The sequence below is a fragment of the Hyla sarda genome, chromosome 4 (genome assembly GCF_029499605.1).
Source record: "Hyla sarda isolate aHylSar1 chromosome 4, aHylSar1.hap1, whole genome shotgun sequence".
NCBI classification, from domain to species: domain Eukaryota; kingdom Metazoa; phylum Chordata; class Amphibia; order Anura; family Hylidae; genus Hyla; species Hyla sarda.
Genome location: NC_079192.1, coordinates 48,671,489 through 48,696,281, shown reverse-complemented (window position 1 = coordinate 48,696,281; position 24,793 = coordinate 48,671,489). Strand labels below are relative to the sequence as shown.

Below are 24,793 nucleotides of genomic sequence, written 5' to 3'. Positions count from 1 at the left end.
TGTGGGACCTATATATCCGTTCCCTCCTATCAAGCCATAACTCATAGTTAGATCGAGCTTCCTGCCATTTCAATTTGTTAGGCGGAGTGGGGGAGCCAACAAACCGAGAGTACGCATCAGATAACTTCACACTAGCAGCCTCGAAACCCTCCCTGGTCTTACGTTTTAAGGAGGAGCAATACATCATGATTTTTCCACGGACCACTGTCTTGGCTGTTTCACAAAAACTTGTCAATTTTATGATGCAAACATAAAGTAGACATATTGTATATGTGAAAAAAAAAATTTAAAATATTTTGAATATCCATTTTCCTTACAAACAGAGAGCTTCAAAGTTAGAAAAATGCAAAATTTTCAAATTTTTCATAAAATTTTCAAATTTTTCACCAAGAAAGGATGCAAGTTACAAATTTTTTTAACTACTATGTTAAAGTAGAATATGTCTCGAAAAAACAATCTCGGAATCAGATTGATAACTAAAAGCATTCCAGAGTTATTAATGTTTAAAGTGACAGTGGTCAGATGTTCAAAAAATGGCCGGGTCCTAAGGTGTAAAATGGCTGGGTCCTCAAGAGGTTAAAAATATAGATAGCAAAATGGAAACTTTGAAAAAAAAAATCACAAAAAAATCATAGAATTTCTTTATATAAAGAATAAAAAAAAATTCTTAGAAAACATAAATACTTGGTTGAAACTATAGGCCATTTTCTAATAAGACATTCCCTTGAACGATCTGGTCTAGAGTATGAATTTATTTTAGGGGTCTGAATGAGTTTTAGGGTCTGCCGTTTTAATTAATTGTGGGCTGGGGAAGTCTTGCTTTCCCACTATCAAAAAAAAAAATCGATGTAAATCGTTCTATGAGCAACAACACAGTTACTATTGGTGTTGAGCTTGGACCTTCACTTGACCACAGAACCAAGTAGACTAAGTGAACCTTTGTACCCCTGCCACAAAGTGAAAAAAGAAGTCTCCAAATTAAATTCTCTATTGTCTTTTCTTGGATCACAGTACTATGAGAGCAGTCATGAGAAGGCAGATGCATATGGCTGGATTACATGGTTTTCCCACCACGGAAAATTATAGGAAACTGGTAAGCCCTACATTTTAAAGAGTTCCCATAGGTTAGAACTCTAATAATCAATGAATTGGGCCAAGTCATATCTTGGACAAACCTTTTAAATAAATGACTATAGACTTTTCATGATGAACTGGTGATAGTCAATGATACATACTCTCTATGCATCTTTTTTCATCCGGACTTGTGCATTTATGATTATAAGTGCAGGCCAATCCTTTCTAAATATGCCATTATAATAAGGCAGGCTAACCCCCAGACCCCAGCTAGTATAAGCATTGTGTACACAGTTCTTGGAAACACAAGACTCATGTTCTATCCTAATGTGGATAAGTGTATAATCACTGGGGGTCTGACTGCTAGAACCCCTGTGATCTTAAGAACAGAGATCCTGAGTCACATGGGGGGAGATTTATCAAAAAAGAAAAGTTGCCCAGTTGACCATAGCAACCAATCAGATCGCTTCCTTCATTTTTGCAGAGGCCTTGTTAAAAATGAACTTTTCCTCTGGACAGGTTTTGATAAATCTCCCCCATGGCCACTGCCGCTCCAGTCTATGGTCACTGCCGCTCCCGTCTCTAGCAGTCCCATAAACAACATGGGCTGTATCTATCTAAATCTATCTATCTGTATGTATCTGAACAGGCCGGGTAATGTAAAAAATAAAGTAAAAACTAGGGAGGGAGGGAGGGAGGGAGGGAAGTTATTATATGTATTTTATGTATGTACAGTATATATGGCATATAAAATGGTATATAAAATGGCACAAGGGCATTAAGATTGGGGGGGGATAATGGCAAAAGGGGATCAGAGGGAGGGGGAATAATGGCACAGGGGGATTAAGATGGAGGGGGGGGGGATATATTGTTATGTCAAAACTGATGAATATTCATCAGTTTTGACATAACAATATATCCATTCACTATATTTCTGATTGTATATATAGTATATGTTAATCATGTGTTTTAAATTTAACTTTTGTTTTTATATGTAAATGTACAAGGCATGTATTCATTTATTCATTCATTTTTGTAAGAATTATGGATTCATTGCACCCGATTACTATTTGTTCCCCTTTTTCAATATAAGAATCTACAGTGTTCAACATACTGTATCTACTAGGTTTAACTAGTTGTCACGATGCCGGCTGGCAGGTAGTGGATCCTCTGTGCCAGAGAGGGATTGGCGAGGACCGCGCTAGTGGACCGGTTCTAAGTCACTACTGGTTTTCACCAGAGCCCGCCGCAAAGCGGGATGGTCTTGCTGCGGCGGTAGTGACCAGGTCGTATCCACTAGCAACGGGTCACCTCTCTGACTGCTGATGATAGGCGAGGTACAAGGGAGTAGACAGAAGCAAGGTCGGACGTAGCAGAAGGTCGGGGGCAGGCGGCAAGGTTCGTAGTCAGGGTGGATAGCAGAAGTTCTGGTACACAGGCTTTAGACACACAATACGCTTTCACTAGGCACAAGGGCAACAAGATCCGGCAAGGGAGTGCATGGGAGGAGGTTAGATATAGTCAGGGACCAGGTGGAAGCCAATTAAGCAAATTGGGCCAGGCACCAATCATTGGTGCACTGGCCCTTTAAGTCTCAGGGAGCTGGCGCGCGCGCGCCCTAGAGAGCGGAGCCGCGTGCGCCAGCACATGACAGCAGGGGACGGGAACGGGTAAGTGACCTGGGATGCGATTCGCGAGCGGGCGCGTCCCGCTGTGCGAATCGCATCCCCAACGGCCATGACAGTGCAGCGCTCCCGGTCAGCGGGACTGACCGGGGAGCTGCAGGGAGAAAGACGCCGTGAGCACTCCGGGGAGGAGCGGGGACCCGGAGCGCTAGGCGTAACAGTACCCCCCCCCCCCTTAGGTCTCCCCTTTTTTTTGTCCGGTGACTGCCTCCCCTGGGATGAGGACACCGGGAAGGAATGGTGTAGAAGCCAGGGTAGTCCAAGGAGAACTTCGGAAGTGCAATTGGGAAGGACAAAAAATTCAATTTTCTCGTGATGAGGTCCGATGCACATTAGGAGGGGCTCCGTGCGGTAACGCACGGTGCAATCCAACCTGGCTCCGTTGACCGCGGAAATGTGGAGTGGCTTGACAAGACGGGTCACCGGAATGCGGAATTTATTCACCAAGGACTCCCGAATAAAATTCCCAGAAGCACCAGAGTCCAGGCAGGCCACGGCTGAGAGGGAAGAGCTGGCTGAAGTAGAAATCCGTACAGGCACCGTGAGACGTGGAGAAGCCGACTTAGCATCCAGAGACGCCACACCCACGAGAGCTGGGTGCGAGCGTGCGTTTCCCAGACGTGGAGGACGGATAGGGCAATCCACCAAAAAATGTTCGGTACTGGCACAGTACAGACAAAGATTCTCTTCCTTACGGCGATTCCTCTCTTCCAGGGTCAGGCGAGACCGATCCACTTGCATGGCTTCCTCGGCGGGAGGCCTAGGCGCAGATTGCAGTGGAGACTGTGGGAGAGGTGTCCAGAGATCTAAGTCTTTTTCCTGGCGGAGCTCTTGATGTCTCTCAGAAAAACGCATGTCAATGCGAGTGGCTAGATGAATGAGTTCATGTAGATTAGCAGGAGTTTCTCGTGCGGCCAGAACATCTTTAATGTTGCTGGATAGGCCTTTTTTAAAGGTCGCGCAGAGGGCCTCATTATTCCAGGAAAGTTCAGAAGCAAGAGTACGGAATTGTATGGCGTACTCGCCAACGGAAGAATTACCCTGGACCAGGTTCAGCAGGGCAGTCTCAGCAGAAGAGGCTCGGGCAGGTTCCTCAAAGACACTTCGAATTTCCGAGAAGAAGGAGTGTACAGAGGCAGTGACGGGGTCATTGCGGTCCCAGAGCGGTGTGGCCCATGACAGAGCTTTTCCAGACAGAAGGCTGACTACGAAAGCCACCTTAGACCTTTCAGTAGGAAACTGGTCCGACATCATCTCCAAGTGCAGAGAACATTGCGAAAGGAAGCCACGGCAAAACTTAGAGTCCCCATTAAATTTGTCCGGCAAGGACAGGCGGAGGCTAGGAGTGGCCACTCGCTGCGGAAGGGGTGCAGGAGCTGGCGGAGGAGATGATTGCTGCTGAAGTTGCGATTGAAGTTGCTGCACAATGGTGAATACTTCCGACAGCTGGTGGGTTAGATGGGCGATCTGTCGGGATTGCTGGGCGACCACCGTGGTGATATCAGAGATATAAGGCAGAGGGACGTCAGCGGGATCCATGGCCGGATCTACTGTCACGATGCCGGCTGGCAGGTAGTGGATCCTCTGTGCCAGAGAGGGATTGGCGAGGACCGCGCTAGTGGACCGGTTCTAAGTCACTACTGGTTTTCACCAGAGCCCGCCGCAAAGCGGGATGGTCTTGCTGCGGCGGTAGTGACCAGGTCGTATCCACTAGCAACGGGTCACCTCTCTGACTGCTGATGATAGGCGAGGTACAAGGGAGTAGACAGAAGCAAGGTTGGACGTAGCAGAAGGTCGGGGGCAGGCGGCAAGGTTCGTAGTCAGGGTGGATAGCAGAAGTTCTGGTACACAGGCTTTAGACACACAATACGCTTTCACTAGGCACAAGGGCAACAAGATCCGGCAAGGGAGTGCATGGGAGGAGGTTAGATATAGTCAGGGACCAGGTGGAAGCCAATTAAGCAAATTGGGCCAGGCACCAATCATTGGTGCACTGGCCCTTTAAGTCTCAGGGAGCTGGCGCGCGCGCGCCCTAGAGAGCGGAGCCGCGCGCGCCAGCACATGACAGCAGGGGACGGGAACGGGTAAGTGACCTGGGATGCGATTCGCGAGCGGGCGCGTCCCGCTGTGCGAATCGCATCCCCAACGGCCATGACAGTGCAGCGCTCCCGGTCAGCGGGACTGACCGGGGAGCTGCAGGGAGAAAGACGCCGTGAGCGCTTCGGGGAGGAGCGGGGACCCGGAGCGCTAGGCGTAACACTAGTGGTACCAATAATGGATTCCACATTACCTTCCAGTATATACAAGAATATCCCTCTGCTTAGAGCCCTCGCTTTTCCCCTCATCAGCTACTCTTCTACGCATGCGCTATGTGAGACAGGTTGGTATCCTGTGTTCTTACATACACACATAGTTCTTTACACAGCGCTGCTAGCGCATGCGCAGTAAAGACTGTTTGGCCATTAATGAGTACGCACGCGCCAGTACACGTCAACCAGCCCGACCTCCCTTTTTTCACTGCGCACGCGCTCACAGGTGTCGCTCAATCCGAGATCTATTCAATGCGGCCCCAGCACTTAGTGCGTGTGCGCTGACACACGCCATTCATAATATGATCCTTCACTACGCTCGCATTAGACCAGTGGACGCGTGCGCCTTGTGCCCGCATTATATCAGCCGACACATGCGCACTAGGCACCCAGTGTCCAGAGGCTTATATGAACCATTATTGCAATTCAAAACCCATAGAATGGTATACTAAGTTTACTCATGAGTTTAACTATATTGATGTCATGAAGTTTTTATGTGTTTTTATTAATGTTTATTAAGTAGGACAATGCAAAACTTTTGTGTTCACCACTGGCCTGGAGTTGGCGGCCACGCCCAGGAGGCCGGGCTAACTACACTTTGGCGCCAATTTTGAACATAAAGAGCACTCTTGCACACAGGACTGTCATACTGCCATGTTTACCTGACGAAGGAGCTCCAAAGCTCTGAAACGCGTAGTTTTTTTGGCAAATAAAAATTATTTTGAAGAAACTGTAACCCATCCTTGGTGGATTGCGCCGAAAACCTGGTAAATTTTTATCCTCATATTTACCATTCTACCAAACGGCCAGGAGCATTCCAAGATCCGGAACCAGGAGGCTGCACCACCTACATGATTATCAAAGCGCATTTGTAGTTGTGTCAATATACACAACTAAGCAAGGTGAGTGGTTTACTAACACCCACTGCACATCACTTGCTTGACAATATACCGTGTATCAAACGATACTCGTCCCATGAGGAGTTCTGCCATTTTTTCCTCTCCAGATTTGCGCCTCTGATCCCCTTTTGCCATTATCCTTCCCCCCTCCATCCTAATGCCCTTGTGCCATTATTCCCCCTCCCCCCTCTGATCTCATTTTGCCATTATCTGATGATGGAAAAAGGGTGGTTGTGATAACTAGACCCCTCCATCTCAATGCCCTTGTGCCATTGTCCCCCCCCTTCATCTTTATCCCCTTGTGCCATTATTCCCCCCCTCCTTCTGATTGCATTTTGCCATTATCTGATAGTGGCAAAAGGGGATCAGGGGGAGGGGGGAATAATGGCATCAAGATGGAGGGGGAAGGGGGGAGGTGATTATTAACCCCCCCTACTCCATCTTAATCCCTTTGTGCCGTTATTCCCCCCTCCCTCTAATCCCCTTTTGCCATATTGGATAATAATGGCACAAGGGGATTAAGATGGAGGGGGGAATAATGGCAAAAGGGGATCAGAGGGAGGGGGGAATAATGGCACATGGTGGTTAAGTATCGCATTAGTATAAAGGTAAGCATACACCATAATGAAAATAAGTAATTTTATAAATTATTTTGTCCGCGGGTACCCCTCTCGCGTAAGTTCTGCACGAATTTATGCGCAAAGGGTACCCGCGGACATACTTTCACCTTTTGGAGGTATAGTCGTGAAAAAGGTTGAGAACCACTGATCTATCTCATATCTATCTATCTATCTCAGATCTATTTCATATCTATCTATCTATGCATCTATCTTTCTATCTATCTATCTATGTATAACAAATGAGCAGCAGCACTCCAGACTTGTGAAGTACATGGTGGTCTTTATTCAGGCAACAGCGTGTGCAATGTTTCAGCTTGCTCACCAAGCCATTTTCTCTGGCTTGAAAATGGCTTGGTGAGCAAGCTGAAACGTCGCACACGCTGTTGCCTGAATGAAGACCACCATTTACTTCACAAGTCTGGAGTGCTGCTGCTCATTAGTTTTTGTATTGCCTTGGACCTGAATCCGGTGTCGGCAAGCAGCGTGCACCTGTGCATATACACAACTTGGTGTGCTGCTCTCCTTGGGGACTATCTATCTATCATGTACAAAAGAAATAGGCGTAAACAGTAAAGGTATTATAAGACACATTACTTTTGGGACTGCACAATGCACTCAATAGCTTCTTCACAGCTCCTCCATAAATGTTCTCGGTTCTCTCTGAGTTCTTCCGGTGAACATCGCTGTGGGTCGACCTCATGACTCTCCATTGATGCGTATATGCGAGTGATAAAGGGGCCTGGAAACAACATATGTTTTCTACATATTAGGCATCCAAAATGTATCTGCCTAGAATTCTTGACACCATAAGATAGATCTACTATTGCTGTATTTACAATGTCTAAACTTAGACTAGGCAGTCTGAAGGTTTATGCTAAATTTACCCCAGTGGGTCATGCTTTGCACTACATTTGGTGTATCCTACCTGCTATGTTAGAGAAATAAGTTTAAAAGGGTACCCCGCTGCCTCAACGTCCAGAACATTTTGTTCCAAACGCTTGGAGTGGGCGGTGGGGGGGTGGGGGGGGGGGGGTGGGGGGTGGGGTCTTGACGTCATGACCACACTCCCTCAATGCAAGTGTATGGGAGGGGACGTGGCATATGCCACGCCCCCTCCCATAGACTTGCATTGGGGGGGTATGGTGTGTCTTTATGAGGGGAGTGGCCGTGATGTCACGACCCCCTGCAGGTGCTCCAAGTTTTCTAAACGAATGCTGGATGCTGCACAGAGATCCGGGGGGTCCCAGCGGCAGGACACCTGTAATCAGACATCTTATCCCCTAACCTTTAGATAGGGGATAAGGTGTCTAGGGGCAGAGAACCCCTTTAATTTCAGTCCCAGACAAGTGGTCCCTATATCACATGAGAAGCTATCGGTAATATAAATGCCACATGATAGGTAGGGGGCATTAGAGATTTTGCTCTGGGGCACCAAGTTGTCTCATCAGCCAATAGCCCTGGATCTTTCTATAATGGCCCCAGCATATAGTTGATTTTGCCCAGGGAAACTGGAGACAGCCTGGCATTTCTCCTAGTGACTGCTGCTGGGCAATTAAATACAAGGCGGCCAATCAGATGAATCTGCCAGAGGAGCGAGCCCTTTCAATGTTGTCCTTATGGCATAATAAGCCATATGGGCAGGAGCTTTACTTGCTAGCCTTTGACATATCTACAAAATAAGCACTTTTCCCTATAGCTACAATCAAACAAAAATATATGTTCTTCTCTACAAAGCCTATTTCTTAAAGGTATAACGAAGAAATGTCATGATTTCGCACCGAGGGTCTCTTGCAGATACGTTTGTCCCACCATTTTCATATACTCTTCAATCGCCTTGGTAAGAATAGTGTTTTCCCGGAATAATAATGAGTCTTGGACATCATAGCGAGAAATCTCAGCTACACCAAGGTCCACAAGGAACTCCTAGAGCAAAATAGTAAAAAATAAGTGAGCTAATAAACATCAATAAATGTTTAAATATCAAATCGGATTCCCATCTCACCTTGGCCTGGCCAGTGCTCTGCAGAACATATACCATTGACCTGCCAAGCTCTTCTTTTTCTCGAGCACTCAGAATGGGCTCCATTGCTCTGCTCAGCTTAAGATATTTCCAGGATAGATACTCTGCAAACTCCTTATACTTCTCTAGTGGGCGAACACAAAGCTTTCGGTACCTGCCTCGTACTCTAAGTGTCAAATCTCCACCTAGAGGCACCCATCTCTCCACTTCTTCCTTCATTCCTTCCAATGCAAGTGTAACAGTCCCTACTCCAGTGGCTTCTTTTCCCTCTCGAAGAAAATGAAGAGCAACATGGCCTGATGAGAATGGCAAATCCATCAAGTTAAAGCTTTCACCCCAAAAAACCATGCCGGCTTCAGCTGTCTTACTAGAGGTCCGTCCATAAAGACAACCATCCAAATGGACTTCACAGAAGTACAGAGCACGGGAACCAGGACCTGAATGGGGAAGACCCTTGGCTTCATGGATCCAGAGATTGAGAGAAGATTCTTCACGTTGACAATTATCCTGAACAAGTGGATAAAATATGTAAAAGCTATAAACGTGGCAGTGGCCTACAAGTATAAGCAGTGTGATATTCATTATATATGTCTTGTAATGTTGTATTATGGTCTTGTATGGATTACAAGTCTCATATAAAGGACTTTTTTTGCTGTATTGCTTTGTCCATATAATATGAGGAATGGATGGACAGGTGTATAGTTTTGAGGAATTATTATGATATTATTGTGAAAGGGATGTCATTGATCTAACCTTGTCTGGTTGCACAATCCTGCGGAGATTGTCGATCCATCGATCTCGCTCTTGAACTGAAGAACATCCAAAACAATGACTACCGGAGGCTGTGATGACCTATGAGAGATAGCAATGCACTAAATGTCAGTCACGCCACCTTCTACAACTGAGACCAATAATGTATATATTAGTTTTACCTCAAAGCAGAACTGCTCCTGAAGTATACTGCTATGTAGAGCCCTTATGATGATGTCTTTTTCATTATTCAGGTCCAAAATGTCCCCACAGCCTAGTGACTCATGTGATCCATGCAAGCTCCTGCAATACATTGTATGGTTTCAAGCATTGAAATAACTACGTACATTGTTGGTGTAGCATTGTATCTTTCTCATATTTTCATATGGGCCCATGGTCTTATTATGTTGCATGTAATATGGCACCCATGACTGCCTCCAATATAGAGACACATTGGAGATGTTGGCTTATTGGTTCATAAAAACTTGACATAAAAACATATGCTATTATACAGAAGAATTCTGCTTCTAGAGGAGAAGACAGCAGCACATGGTTTGTCTATGGTTTCATAATATGGAATCGTAACTACTCGGTATACCACAATACACGGCACAGCCATGTGCATGGACCAGCAAAAGTAAGACTCTTAGGAACACTCTGTAGGCTGGTTTTACACAACCGTAATGTAACTGCATTTATGTGTCTGTATTAGGACTGAAAGTCCCAATCTGACTGTGGCCGTAATACAGACACGGTATTGAGTCCATATTATGCTCATGTGAAACTGGTCTCAGTGTGGTGTCCATAAAGGAGGATTGGTGAAGTATAAATGTAGCGTCACAAATGGCTGAGTCGCCTTGTTAACCTTTTCCTTTTGTGTGCCAATGCAAATTTTATATCAGTGGTCTGGTAAACTCTGACTAAGGTTGTCTACCAAGCAGATGAGTTGGAAGACTTTCTTAGGCTATGTTCACAGATCAGAATTTCTGTGCATAATTCCGAATTGGGATTCCGCACGGAGATTCCGCAGCTGGAGAGTCCTATTGATTTTAATGGGATTCTGCTGCACTGTGCACACAACAGAATATCGATTCCAGTGTCCGCAGGAAGAATGGACATATGTCCCACTCCCCCACTCCCCTTGTCCGCCCGCCCGCACTCCACGAGTACGCTAACCATGTTTGGCTGAAATAAAGAAGTTCCTCGTTGGTTAAAGACCCGGTGAGTGCTCCATTCTTTTGCATCTTGTTGCTTGGATATTCTTATTGCCTCTAATGTGAGCACCGGAACGGTCAGTCAGCTGTAGGAGTCGTAATATGATACCCCTTTTCATATTCACAGTGCCAGGTAATTTCTGTATTGGATGTGATGGACATATGTCTATTTTTTCTGCGGACTCCACACAGAATGCATTGCCGTCTATGAGAGGGATCATTTCCGTGTGGTCCTAGTGCTGGAATGTCATGCGGGTGCCCGCAGTCTGCAAAATGTCCGCAGGGAGATTTTTTGTACTGGCATTCTGGAGTGTGTACATAGCCTTAAATTACTCTGGTTAGAGCCAACTATAGACTATACACTGTTGGACTTAAAAACTCCTCCCTCAGTCTTTTTAGGCGTTTCTACAAAGAAACTGACTGAGGTGAGTCATGTGACCAATGCTCCCTTCATCCTGTACAAATGTAATCCACCAATGGTGACAGTCAATAGTGCAAATTTTAACCCCATACACATCCATACTACTTCAGTTGTTATGCATATACAGCGCACAATACTGAGACTAAAAAAGTTAACTCCTCAGCCACCTGACAACTCTTGGTCCCAGGACACTGCCTAAGTGATGGTATGCAAAAAGCTCTGCTCTTATATACAGAAACCTAGTATTGATACAAGCTTAAACATTTCTGTACAATGGTTTTCTCTACCAAGGCCTTCTACCTTCAGGGTTGGTGGTTAAGACTAGCAAAGCTTGTTCTCCATGGACAGGGAGCCAAGGGGAAAGCCAACCAGCTGCTCTGCCTTTATTTATATAGAGGCCTTTAGCAGCAAATGTTTGCCATTTGCTTAGGTAAATATATATATTTTTAAGCTTCATGGTATCCAGCTGCACAGATTCTGTCATAATTAAAAAGCGTCCAGTCAGGGGCATAACTATAGGGGGTGCAGCTAGCAGTCGCATTGGGGCCCTGGTGCCCCAAGGCACATCTTCCCCATAAAAGACCAGTATTATAAATGGCACATGGGGCCCTGTTGCAGATTTTGCATTGGGGCCTAGAAGCTACAAGCTATGCCCCTGCTTCCAGTGATGAACTGTAAACAGGGAATGGATAGCTGAAAAACCTGAAAGCCCAATAATAGATTTAAGGATAATAAGGCAATTTTATGGTCCATGGGGGAGATTTATCAAAACCTGTCCAAAGGAAAAGTTGCCGCGTTGCCCATAGCAACCAATCAGATTGCTTCTTTCATTTTTCAGAGGCCCATTCAAAAATGAAAGAAGTGATGTGATTGGTTGCTAGGGGCAACTCAGCAACTTTTCCTCTGGACAGGTTTTGATAAATGTTCCCCATATCTTTTGGAGTTTCCAGGTACAATAAAGTGGCCATATATGAGCTAAGTACCTTTCATCCAGTTGCTGTGACACTGTCCCCGTCTTCTTTCTGGTCTTCTTTTTTTTCCTCTTTAGAATTAATCCCTATGAAGACCATTTAAAACAGTTATATGTTACTGGTGAGTTAGATTTGGGTAGTATTATAACACTAAGCATAGTTTAGTCCTATATTATGAGATACATCTATTGGAAGGTATCCCCCACCATGATTTCAGTGCTCCACATGACTGATGTTTAATAATCTGGATATTACATCAATTTGTTAAGTTGGCAGGCTGGCAGCTAGTAGCTTCATGGTTCCTGGGCACAAGACTTTGTGCAAGTGACATCTTAGAGATATGTGTCCCTACATACCTTGGCACTGCCTAGAATGCAAGCAAGTAAAAAAAATTAAAACTGGACTTGTCTTGCGCTGCTCCCCAGTATCCTCCGATGTCCTGCCCCCAGCCAGTGATTAGCTAAGGCTGTAGTGTTACGATTCGACCACAAAAAGCAGGAAGAGCATTGCTGCGGAGGACTGGAGCAGGATACCGAAGGCAACGGGGAGCGGTGGGAGGTAAGTACAATTTTTTTTTTCTACATGCTGGCATTTTTGCCAGTACTCTAAAAAAAACTTATATACCTGTGAACCCCTTTAAGCTCATTCTAATGATCAGTGACAAAGACACTTTAAAACAGCCCCAAAAATCCTTTTAAAGCTCATAAAAGACACCAAAAATGGGCATATTTTTGGTACATGTTGGGAAATTTTTTGGCCAACTACATGGCAGTATTTTGGCATATAATTTAGTCTGTAAACATAAACAGGCACATTTTTCAAAAATGACATTGCAAAATCGTAATTCGCTGTAAAAACACCTGTTTAGCAATTTTGTTTTCAAACTAGGGAATAAAAAAATGAACTGGGGAATGAAAAAAAAAAAAAAAAGCAGCATGTGAAACCAGTCTTATAATTCTTTCTCCTAAACATCCACACCTGCATTAGACTAGAATAACCTGCATCAGAACTACAAAGTGAAGAGCAGAAAGCAGTCGTATCACCTTCACATTATTGTGTTGATTCTTCGTGTCCGCTTCTATATTTCCATCAGAAGCAGTGTCTGTAGCTAAACAGAAAAACAGATGATACAGGTATAAATAGAGAAGACATTGTACACACATACATGTGTTGACCCACGGTGATGGTGGGACCACGGGGTGTAGGTGGATGGGGCAAGATGGTATTAACCCCAGGGGCAAGGTGTTATTAACCCCCTAATGTTCGTGACGCCAGAGTGGTTTTTGGGTACCGGAACAACCCAAACGGTATCTCCACTATTCCAATAGCTAGGCAGTGAAAATGAGAGTCCACAACCAGGATATGGTTTAACAGAGGGTTTACTGAGGCCAGATGGGTGTTATTATCTTCACAGCTAAGCCAGAATCCCAGAGAGGTGGCCAAGAATACAGAAGGACCTCGCAGCTTGCTGGTACCAATTATACTTGTAATAGAATTGACTTGAGGCTTGACTAGACTGTAGATAGTGACAGCAGACATAGACTTGACTTACTGGAATGACTGTAGATTTGAGCCCTTCCAGATCTTGGACACTAGCACTGAGGCATCTGGTCTCTCTGTTCCTCAGTAGAAAAAGATCCAAAAGAGGAGAAAAAAAAGCCAGATTGCAGCACCTCCCTTCCTTATAAAGGGGGCTGTACTAGAATCCCAAAGGTCAAGCTACAGATCATGTGTTAAACTGGTGCCCTCTGGGTAACATGTGATAACATAAACACAACTTGTGACATTTTACAGGTCCTTTAGACATTTACTGGAGTCCTCCAAGGGTCCTTTGTGCTGACTATACATTGACATACTGACTATAATCCTATTACATTAAATAACACTATAATAACAGCAGAGGAGATACTGCAGGAGAGCCCCCTTGGTCACCGAGGGACTCAACCTGACAGGGCCCAAGTGTAGTGCAGGACCATGACCTGTACTGGGATATCACATAAATATACTTTAAAGCGTATCCTGTGGTAAGCACAGTATTTTTTAAATGAATCTCTCTTATTAGGCCAGCAGCATAAGATAGAGGAGATGCTGATTTTTGGAATATTTAGTGTTCTATGACTTTTACTATGACCTAAGTCCTGCTTCTCCCACCCACATATAGAGAAAGTCAGTGAGTCCTGTTCCTCCCACCCACATATAGAGAAAGCCTGTGAGTCCTGCTTCTCCCACCCACACATAGAGAAAGCCAGTGAGTCCTGCTTCTCCCACCCACACATAGAGAAAGCCTGTGAGTCCTGCTCCTCCCACCCACATATAATGAAAGCCTTTGAGTCCTGCTTCCCTCAACCACACATATAGAAAGCCTGTGAGTCCTGCTCCTCCCACTCACATATAGAGAAAGCCTGTGAGTCCTGCTCCTCCCACCCACATATAGAGAAACACTGTGAGTCCTGCTTCCCTCACCCACACATAGAGAAAGCCTGTGAGTCCTGCTCCTCCCACCCACATATAGAGAAAGCCTGTGAGTCCTGCTCCTCCCACTCACATATAGAGAAAGCCTGTGAGTTCTGCTTCCCTCACTTACACATAGAGAAAGCCTGTGAGTCCTGTTCCTCCCACCCAGATATAGAGAAAGCCTGTCAGTCCTGCTTCTCCCACCCACACATAGAGAAAGCCTGTGAGTTCTGCTTCCCTCACTTACACATAGAGAAAGCCTGTGAGTCCTGCTTTCCCTGTCCACACATAGAGAAAACCTGTGAGTCCTGCTTCCCCCACCCACTCAGGATGCTTAGTCCTTTTTCCTTCATCCACAAATATTTAAAGCCTGTGAGTCCTGCTTACTCCATCCACATATAGAGAAAGCCTGTGAGTCCTGCTTCCCCCGCCCACACATAGAGAAAGCCTGTGAGTCCTGCTTCCCTCACCTACACATAGAGAAAACCTGTTAGTCCTGCTTCCCCCACCCACAATTAGAAAAAGTCTGTAAATCCTGCTAATCCTGCCAACATATAAAGTGATTGACAGCTCTAACCTGTATAACAACATTCATGAGACCTGGCAGCACAGCTTTTTACAAAAAACTGCATTTAATTAATTAATTATAGAAAAAACTTTAATATTTCATGTAGATGTGGTATCCCGGTACCGTATTGCATCCTATTGTACCTAGTGTAGAGGTCCACAAAGTCAGAGTAACTACGTTCAGGTAGGGTTCCTCAGGTGGGACAGCCCCTAGTTGCCTCTCCCTAATTCTAACTTTCATGTTCATAAATGTATATATTAGTAATTATATCTATAATTGTATAGAAATGTATAGGAATGTATAGTGCTTACCTTGTTTAGCATCACAGGACCTTCGGTCATGTGACCAAGCTAGTAACCTCTGTGGTATGTTGCAGGACCTTAGGAGGTCCTTGGGTCACGTGTTTCCCACAAATCTCTGTTAAGGTGATTGACATCAGTTTGGACCAATTAGCATTAGTCCAGCCCCTGCCCATATAAGGGGCTGCGTCCAATTATCGCTCTCTTGGGTTACTGCTCTCGTGGATGCCGGACTAACACGACGGTGTGCTACACAACTTTCAAAGACACGCTGGGCCTCAAAACCTACGGCCTCAGCAGAACCAAAAATCGTGAGATTTAGGGTGCATGCACACTACGTTTCTTAAGATACGGGACCGTATACTGCTGGGGAGAGGGGGATGGAGAGTCGGGGGCAGGGCAACTGCACGCTACCGTATGCGGTCCCGCATCTAATGTATTTCAATGAGCGACCGTATTGAAACGCTGCCTCCGGTTTGCTCCGTTTTGCCCCGTATACGGTTTCCCAACCGGACCTAAAAACGCTGTTGACTAAGTTTTTAGGTAGCAGAAGAAGAAGCAGCGTTTCACTCCTGTCGCTCATTGAAATTCCTATTAATACTAGCCTGACTACTGGACCGCAACTAATTCCCCTAAATCCAGTGGAACAGCGCAATATACTAGAGACTCTTAAAGCTAAAGTCCCAACCATTGTCAATCTCCTAAAGGAAGCTTTTGTATTGATGAGAGACTGTTATGTTAATGAAGTGTACAGAAAATCTTCAGTAAAGTTAATGCTGTTTTCAGAAGCTTTCCGGTTGTGGACAATCCATTATTACTCACTACCTCAAACCTATTATCATCTACCTCCCTATCGTTCCTGGGAAGGGCAGTGGTAGGAAAAGCTTCATTGAGGAGCCCTCACCCTGGCTTCACGAATAGCAAGGGTTAACAAGCACCCTTTAATATCCGCACAGCTACACTCCCCATACCCTACATCCCCCAGGCTACTACATAGAGTCAAATGAAGGTTTTTTTTTTCTGTTGGATTTTCATATGAATCCAACAGACAAAAAGATGTGCGGCATGTTCTATTGCACTTTGGTGGCCCAGTACAGGATGGTGTTTCCCTGTACTCTCCTGCCCTGTCAGGCAGTGTCCTTCAGTGTCCCCAGGGCCCCCTGCAGTTGTTTTCCCCCATGTACACATTTTATGTATTTTATTGTGTAATGTATATTTAATAAAATGTGCCATGTGATTGTGACCCAGGAGGCACTAGTGACCAGCTGACCCCAAAGGTGACCTATGGGCTCCCTGCTAGTCTCCCCCATATAAACCCTGGGTGGAGCTAGCTTCTCGCTCTTGTTCCTGAGGTCCAATGCAGTCAAGTCATCTTAGTGTGTGTGTCCAGAACATTGGAGGCCTCAAGTCAAGTCCTGCAGCCACAAGTTAAGTCCTGCAGCCACAAGTCACGTGAAAAGTAAGCTAAAGTCACAGTCCTGTCAGTCAAGTCAAGTCTTCTGTCTATACAGCGTGGCCTGCACTACATTCTCCTGTCTACTACAAATCCCAGCAAACCTGCGAGGTCTCTGTGTCACTGGTCACCTTCTTGGGCCCTGGCTGAACTGTATAGACTTTACCAACTGTTTAACCTCAGTAAAGCTACCGTTGTCCGTAACTTGGCGTCGGTGTCTTCATTGCCCCCCGTGCCTAGCCCAGGATACAGCGGTATACCTTCGGGTGGTTAAGGATAAACCACGCCCTGGCGTCACAAACACAATGGGTTAATACCATCTGCCCCTAGGGTAACAACATCTGCCCTGCGCCACACACCCCAAAGAACATTATGTTACAGAAGTATTTTCCTCTTAAAGCATTGCCCATAGGGGAGAATATCTTTGTAATATACTGTACAGAACACTATATGGTGAGACACAGAATGCCTACAGCATCAGAGTACAGAGGGAATTCCATACCACTCGTACGGGGTCATGTATATTGCTGTGTTCAGGTACATGTCATACAGAGCCCATAGGAAGATCCATATGATCCATAGGAAGATCCATATGGGCCCTTCATTCTTTGTTTTTACAGTATTATATAGATATCCTTTGAATGCATTTTTCCTCTTGTCACCATTGCAGCTTAAGAAAAACTTCCATGCAGCACCCTATATCTCAGCTTCCTCGGTTATTTCTGTCCTCCTTATATAATTTCTTGTGCATACTTATTGTCCAGCCCACACGTTAGGTTCAATAGCAATGTAGGCGCAGAGTATACCAAGTAGGCCAAGTATTTCAGGACAGCTATGAGTGTTGCATACTAGGTATGTGAATTCCTGAGACATTACAGGCATTGGAAACCAGACAACACTATTAACGCTGATGAAGTCTTCTCTCTTGAGCCTCTTCCGGCAGGAAGGAAGTGGTAAACTCAAAGTGCTTGGCTGTGTTAACCCTTCACCAGGCGTTCTATACTTACCTGTATATATGCACGTATATGCAATGTATCATGCAACATGTCATATAGCGGCTTACATACGCCATACCTGTGTCCAGCTTGTCCGTCTGCACCACTTCATTGCTGGATACACAACTTCCTGCTCGGCTTCTGGTACGAAATGCATCCTGTGAGTGGGAAGAAGTCTTCTGTAACTTTTAAGTCTTTAATCATTTCTAACAATTATGTTCGCTACAAAGTGTCAGATAAGAATATATCCATATATTCTCATGAGGCCTTGCTCACATGTAGTTTTTCATGCACATTTTGTGTCGGATTCCCCATAAATTCGTAATGAATTTTGCACCCCATTACAAAGAGAATCTGTGCCCTAGTTTAGACATGTGACTTCTGTACAGGACCGCTTCTGCCTATAGGCAAAATATACTACAAAAAAGACAAAGAGGAGCGCTCCATGGTGCAATAAATAACAAATGTGGAAACGCTAATGGGGATAGAGCGCTTACCAATGTAAGTTGTGCAGATGCCAGCACAACTTGGATGATAGCATGAAGCAGATCCCTCTACTATCCACTGGTCTGGAGGTCGTTGATTTTTATAGGCAAAATAGGCAGCCACCTAGAGCGCCCTTTTGATGGGGGCGCTGCTCTGCATGCTGCAAGAAAGTTAGTAGCCAGCGAGCATTTGAAGCCACCGCTCACCCGAAGCACTTGCCCAGCCAGCACCACTGTTTCACCCAGGACTCAAGTCCTGCAGGAACGCATGGGAACGGAGTTCCTGCTATCTTTTCATAGCATGAACACTGTTTTCATTAGCAGGAGTCCTGCAGCATCAGCCCTTGAGTGGAAATCTTGGGTAAGTTCCTACACTATTTTTCCGAGGACGTGACCCCTGGTTTCACCCCAGTAGTAAGGTAGTTACATGAGGAGGAGGGTTATTACAGTGTGTAACCCTAGTAGGAAGGTGATTACATAAGGAGTGGGTTTGTTACAGTGTGTCACCCTAGTAAGGTGATTATATGAGGAGGAGGCTTGTTGCAGTATGTCACCCCAGTAGTAAGGTGGGGTGTGTCAAAGGGCAGCGCCAATGGGCAGGGTCAAGGGGGGGGGGGGGGGGGGCGGCAAAATTAGCTTTCGCCTAGGGTGGCAAAAATCCTTGCACCAGCTCTGCTTCTGTGGCAGAAAATCTGACTTGTTTTGTATATAGCAGCAATGCATATGGTTAAATAGAGAGACCACTCACATAGGTCCCTGTACCAAGTGGAGCCCAAAAGCCTCTACTTCAATCTTAAAGGGGAATTCCAGGCCAAAACTTTTTTTTATATATCAACTGGCTCCGGAAAGTTAAACAGATTTGTAACTTTCTTCTATTAAAAAATCTTAATCCTTCCAATAGTTATTAGCTTCTGAAGTTGAGTTGTTGTTTTCTGTCTAACTGCTCTCTGATGACTCACGTCCCGGGAGCTGTGCAGTTCCTATGGGGATATTCTCCCATCATGCACAGCTCCCGGGACGTGACCTTCATCATTGAGCAGTTAGACAGAAAACTTCAAAAGCTAATAACTATTGGAAGGATTAAGATTTTTTTTATAGAAGTCATTTACAAACCTGTTTAACTTTCCGGAGCCAGTTGATATATATATATATATATATATATATATATATAAAAGGTTTTGCCTGGAATACCCCTTTAAGCGCCTTAAGCTGTGGTGTAATGTGATCCCCACCTGGCCGTGACAAATGTTCCCAGGGGCCCCCCTGCTTTTCAGGGCATGACAATAAAGTGACATACCAACTTATTTTGCTAGTTACTGAAGTCATTCTCATTAAAACCCTTGAATAATCTCTATCCTGAATACAGTTGAATCTGTTTGAGAAGACCACCCAAAATTGCATAGTGGTCTTTTGTAGGGGTGGACTTTTTTTTTAAAGAAAATGGTTACTAAGTAAAATGTATGGTTTAATAAAAACTAGTCACACAAAATCAGGTCAGCAGATGCATTTTTGAAACGGTGGATGTCATAAAGTATTTGAAAGGCCCATTTTATGTCTCCTTACCCAAAGTCTAGTTTTAAGCACATGGCTCCTGCCCTTTTCCTCTTGTTTGTCATGTCTTTTCCTCTTTTCTATGTCTAAATATTTACATCCGGTCACCTAACCAGACACCACAGTTTTTTTTTCTTGTTTTTTTTATTCTGTTATAATCACTAGATGTATTTTTCTTGTTTTTGATGTCTTATCTTGATGTAGTGTAAAAAAGTAGAACATGTGCTAAACAATCTTGTAATCTGTAATACTAAAAATTAAATAATTGTCCACAGCACAATTACACTGACTATAGACCGGTCAAGTTATGAAAAGCTTTCCAATACCAGGCAACACCATCTAAAATAGGCCAAATTAGCAAAAATACAGCTTTATTACATATGTTTTGACCCTCATATTTTTGCTAGTTGAACATTTTTTGAATACTGTTACCTATTATTGGAAAATGATCTGTAACACTCTTATTACTGCCGAATGTTTAATTGAATTCATATTATGTTCCAGCAAAATAAGAATTCATATTATGTTACAACAAAATAAGCATACTTAAAGGGTACTCCGCCCCTAGACATCCAAAGGATAGGGGATAAGATGTCTGATTGTTTAGTCTTGAGAAGAGACGTTTGAGGGGGGATATGATAAACGTATATAAGTATATTAATGGCCCATACAAAAAATATGGAGAAAAACTGTTCCAGGTTAAACCCCCCAAAGGACGAGGGGGCACTCCCTCCGTCTGGAGAAGAAAAGGTTTAGTCTCAAGGGGCGACACGCCTTCTTTACCATGAGAACTGTGAATTTATGGAACGGTCTACCTCAGGAACTGGTCACAGAAGGAACAATTAACAGCTTTAAAACAGGATTAGATACATTCCTGGAACAAAATAACATTAATGCCCTCTCATGACATCACGGGCACGCCCGCTCAATGCAAGCCTATGGGAGGGGGCGTGGCATCCGTCACACCCCCTCCCATAGGCTTGCACTGAGGGGGTGTGGCCATGACATCACGAGCAAGGTGTGCCTGTGATGTCACAAGCCTCCGTCCCGCATCACTAGTCATCTTGCACAGAGCAAAGTTCGCTCCATGCCCCGGATGTCTGGGTTGCCGCAGCTGAGCTGCCCCCCCCCAGCGATCAGACACCTAGATGTCTAGGGGCAGAGTACCCCTTTAATCTTTGAAAAGAATCTTATGTTCGTATTTAGCTTTTGCTTGTTTTTGTAGTAAATACCAAAAAAAAAAGTTAAATAAAAACCTTTGATACGTCTATTCACACGTACAGTATTCTGCGCAGATTTGATGCACAGGATTTTTTGCTGCAGATTTCAATGTAAACTGAATGACTGAACATGGCTTAAAATCTATTTCTATTGACTTCCCAAAACCATGCAGATTCAGCTATTTGTTTTTCATTAGAAAACAGAAGACAAGCTGCTGGCACACCGCACTGGCAGCGGCTTATCTCCAATAGGGACAAAGGATTGGGCATGCTGAAATCATACTGTATATGCTTGATTCGTCTTTCCTCTGCCACTGGCCATCCGGGGAGAATTTGGTGACCTCCATTTATTTACATTAGACACTCCATCCTGCCATACCTATAGCAATGACATTTACCTAATAGCTATAGGTGCCAAAATTCTATGAAAGCACACAAACTCCATTAAGCCCAGTAAACCAATTATGAAAAAAACACAGGGAACCACAAAGTATATGGACTGAAATTTATTACAAAAATATTTCGGCTTTCTTTTGAGTCATAGTCATTTGGCACTGCATCCTCCCTAAAGTTTTGTACACTTAGAAGCTAGAGTGTAGGAGAGCAGGAAAAGGGCCTTACTTGCCTAACTCTTTCCAGATGGCAGATTGGAAATTTTGAATTTCAACATACAATCCTATGTTCCTGAGGCAGTTAACCTGCAGCTGCTTTTTCCCTTCTTCCCATTAAATAAGAACATTGGCTGAACAGTAGATGGGGTATTCCAAGATTAAACACTTTGCCCTTGTCACAGTATAGGGTATACTAGCTGATCACTGGGGGATCTCACCCATAATGAGAACAGAGGTCACATTCTAGTGTTGAGCGGCATAGGCCATATTCGAATTTGCAATATTTCGCGAATATATGGACGAATATTCGTCATATATTCGCTAAATTCGCATATTCGTAATATTCACGTTTTATTTTCGCACATGAGAAAATTCGCATATGCGAAAATTTGCATATGTAAATTTTTGGATATGCGAAAATTCGCACGCCAGTCTCACACAGTAGTATTAGAGCCTTCTTTACACCACACAAGCTAGAAGCAGAGAGGGGGGAATCACTGTGATGTGCACTGTGAAAAAAAAAAAAAATGAATATTCGTAATTACGAATATATAGTGCTATATTCGCGAATAAAATTCGCATTGCGAATATTCGCGAGCAACACTATCACATTCCCCACCAGAGTGAATAGATTGGTAGTGTGCATGCTCGAGTCCTGCTCCATTTACTCTCTAGCAACTTCCATATATTGCCGAACACTGAACAATCAATAAGTTTCGGGGGCATACCATATGTTCACTGGTTCTAAATAAAATAAAAATGGGAGGAGGGACTAGAAATTAATTCTGTTTTATAGGCAATCATTGACGGTCAATGCAGATGTCAGGTCAGGCATAAGTGCAGCCCTGAGCTCGCCCAAACCTTTGTCCCTGCCTTATGGTGTGCCCATCTCTTTAATAGCAGTATATAGCAGAAAAAAGAGGAGGTGGCGCCGGGTGCAGTGTAGGTCTCTTAGCCGGTGTAGGTAGGTACCCGGGTAGATGGTAGCGTATCCTTTGCCGGTGATGGTAGCTTGGTATGTAGGCCTGCAGCGTGTGGACGGAGTCCAGGGGTGGGTTCGTATGGAGAATGCAGAAATATAGGAAAAAAGCTGTGATGGCGCTCCCAAGGAAGTAACCCGAAGTCGTGGGTATTGGTATAAATAAATAATTTATTTGTACAGCATAAGGAAATCAAAGAAAATAAATGAATAAAGCAAGATGATTTTCGGGAGTCACAGCTCCCTTTTTCAATTGCAGGTGGTTGCTGTATGGCAAGGTGACAGGTATGAGGCTTTAAATACATAAAATGGCGCCAAATCCAGGTGAGCTGGTGACGTCATGTAAGGTGGGTGCCGGGGCCAGGTGTGGATCGGGCACTAGAGACCTACATTATCAAACATTTTCAATAAAGGAGCATGAAAACCACATAAAACATGGAAAAATATATAGGTATAGTCTTTTACATGAGTATTTAGGTGTTTAAACTGAACCGCGAAAAATGTCCGTAGTGGCGACCAATTCGAGAGCTGCCGGTGTCCGTGGGACCAATCAGGAGGCAGTAGGAGGAGGCTGTCATCGCTGACAGTCTCCTCCTACTGCCTCCTGATTGGTCCCACGGACACCGGCAGCTCTTGGATTTGTCGCCACTACGGACATTTTTCGCGTCTTGCTTTATTCATTTACAGACGAAACACGTCTTACTTTATTCATTTATTTTCTTTGATTTCTTTATGCTGTACAAATAAATTATTTATTTATTTATACCAATACCCATGACTTCGGGTTACTTCCTTGGGAGCGCCATCTCTTTAATAGGAAGGCCCCAACCACAGTCTCGGTCTCTATGTTACTAAATTGCAGGATGTTGCAAAGTCAAAAAAATAAACAAACACATTACAGAATTCGGGAAAAAAGGTCAGGGCACAAAAGGGTTAACTAACAACAGTACAGCAAAAATTCAGACAGGGAATATACAAACAAATTTTAAATCAGAATCAAACAAGCCAAGTCTTTACCGGTGAGAGCAACATAGTACAGATACAGTAAGCAATGGAGTAATCAAATAACAAGTCAAAGGTCAGGAGAAAAAAAAAACAGAATAATAAAACTCAGGTAGAAGATGCTATTGCTAAAAAATATCTCTATATTAAATTTACCAGCTCAGTGGGGTGTGGTTGTTAAAGCCGGAGTTGATTGGCCCTGGGCTTGCCAGGTGTGATTAGGAGCGAAAATAGAATCATAACATTAAAAATCAGGTGGGAGCTGGAAAGCTCCATAAATGTTAAGTTGTTGTCCTAAAAATGTACTTGATCCATCATTATAATTATTGTTACCCTATGTAAATACACAATTGTTGAAGGTGAAAATTAAAATTGTGGATTGTTGTGGATGGGATTGATGGTTCATATACATGTATAACAATTTACCTGTTCTTCTCCTTTGGATAGCAGAATACGACCTTCCACGAGGGCCAAGTTTGATACATCCCAGACAGGAACTTCAGGCGCTTGGTTGGTTTGAGGAGGAATATGTGGTGGTTCTGAAAATATATTAACAGCAGTTCAAATGTTTAGTTATAAAACTAAAGAAAACTCATTGGTATAACAATGTCTAACTTCCTTTCCTTATTCATGTTGCATTGGAAGCTCTAAACCCACTTGGAAGCTTGGAATTATGTTTATGCCAGCCATGCACATTTGTGGTGGCGCACTAGTGTAACTGTCTGTGGTGCAAGATGGTGTCTCGGGGTGGTGAAATGTATCACTTAGTGACACCAGGGCACCATTAACCAACACGGTCCGAGGATAGGACAGCTTCTCCTGGGCCAGGCGCGGGATAAGAAATACACCAATGCCAGGTAACGAATAACCGTCTTTACTGAGGCAAGAGTAGATGGTACAATCCTCAAAGCGCAGATTAGAGTAGAGGGGATGCAGTGTTACCCTCTTGGAGCTCTGTAGACTTGCTGTGACTTGTAGTACTGTGCTTGGAATTTTAGGCTTAATGCTGAGGCCTCCCACGTTAACTAGTGTTCTGATAGTGTCCAATTTACTCTACACCACCAGGGTATGAATTATTTCTATGTGGCCCGTTGACTCACTGTGTATTATGTTTGCTATTAGGAATTTCCGATTCCTCCTGGGTGGGGAATACTTGCAGAATGGTACAGTTGCTTGCTTGAAGATTTATATTCGCCTTCCCTTAGATTCGTCT

General features: G+C 44.2%; 1 protein-coding gene across 5 annotated transcripts in view; it reads right to left on the bottom strand.

Annotated features, from left to right (window-relative positions):
• RASAL3 (RAS protein activator like 3) overlaps positions 1-24,793 on the bottom strand; it is an 80,879-nt gene that overhangs the window by 44,226 nt on the left and 11,860 nt on the right. For 3 of the 5 annotated variants that reach the window (XM_056570831.1, XM_056570830.1, XM_056570832.1), the window contains exons 2-10: positions 24,007-24,119; positions 17,812-17,890; positions 13,007-13,071; positions 11,976-12,049; positions 9,540-9,660; positions 9,361-9,459; positions 8,590-9,114; positions 8,366-8,510; positions 7,182-7,326 (exon numbers count right to left, since the gene is read on the bottom strand). In XM_056570831.1, coding sequence (XP_056426806.1) covers positions 7,182-7,326; positions 8,366-8,510; positions 8,590-9,114; positions 9,361-9,459; positions 9,540-9,660; positions 11,976-12,049; positions 13,007-13,071; positions 17,812-17,890; positions 24,007-24,119 — 1,366 coding nt within the window. Of the gene's footprint in view, positions 1-7,181; positions 7,327-8,365; positions 8,511-8,589; positions 9,115-9,360; positions 9,460-9,539; positions 9,661-11,764; positions 11,803-11,975; positions 12,050-12,169; positions 12,279-13,006; positions 13,072-17,811; positions 17,891-24,006; positions 24,120-24,793 lie in introns of those variants that run through there. The other 2 variants (XM_056570833.1, XM_056570834.1) reach the window with 2 other exon arrangements.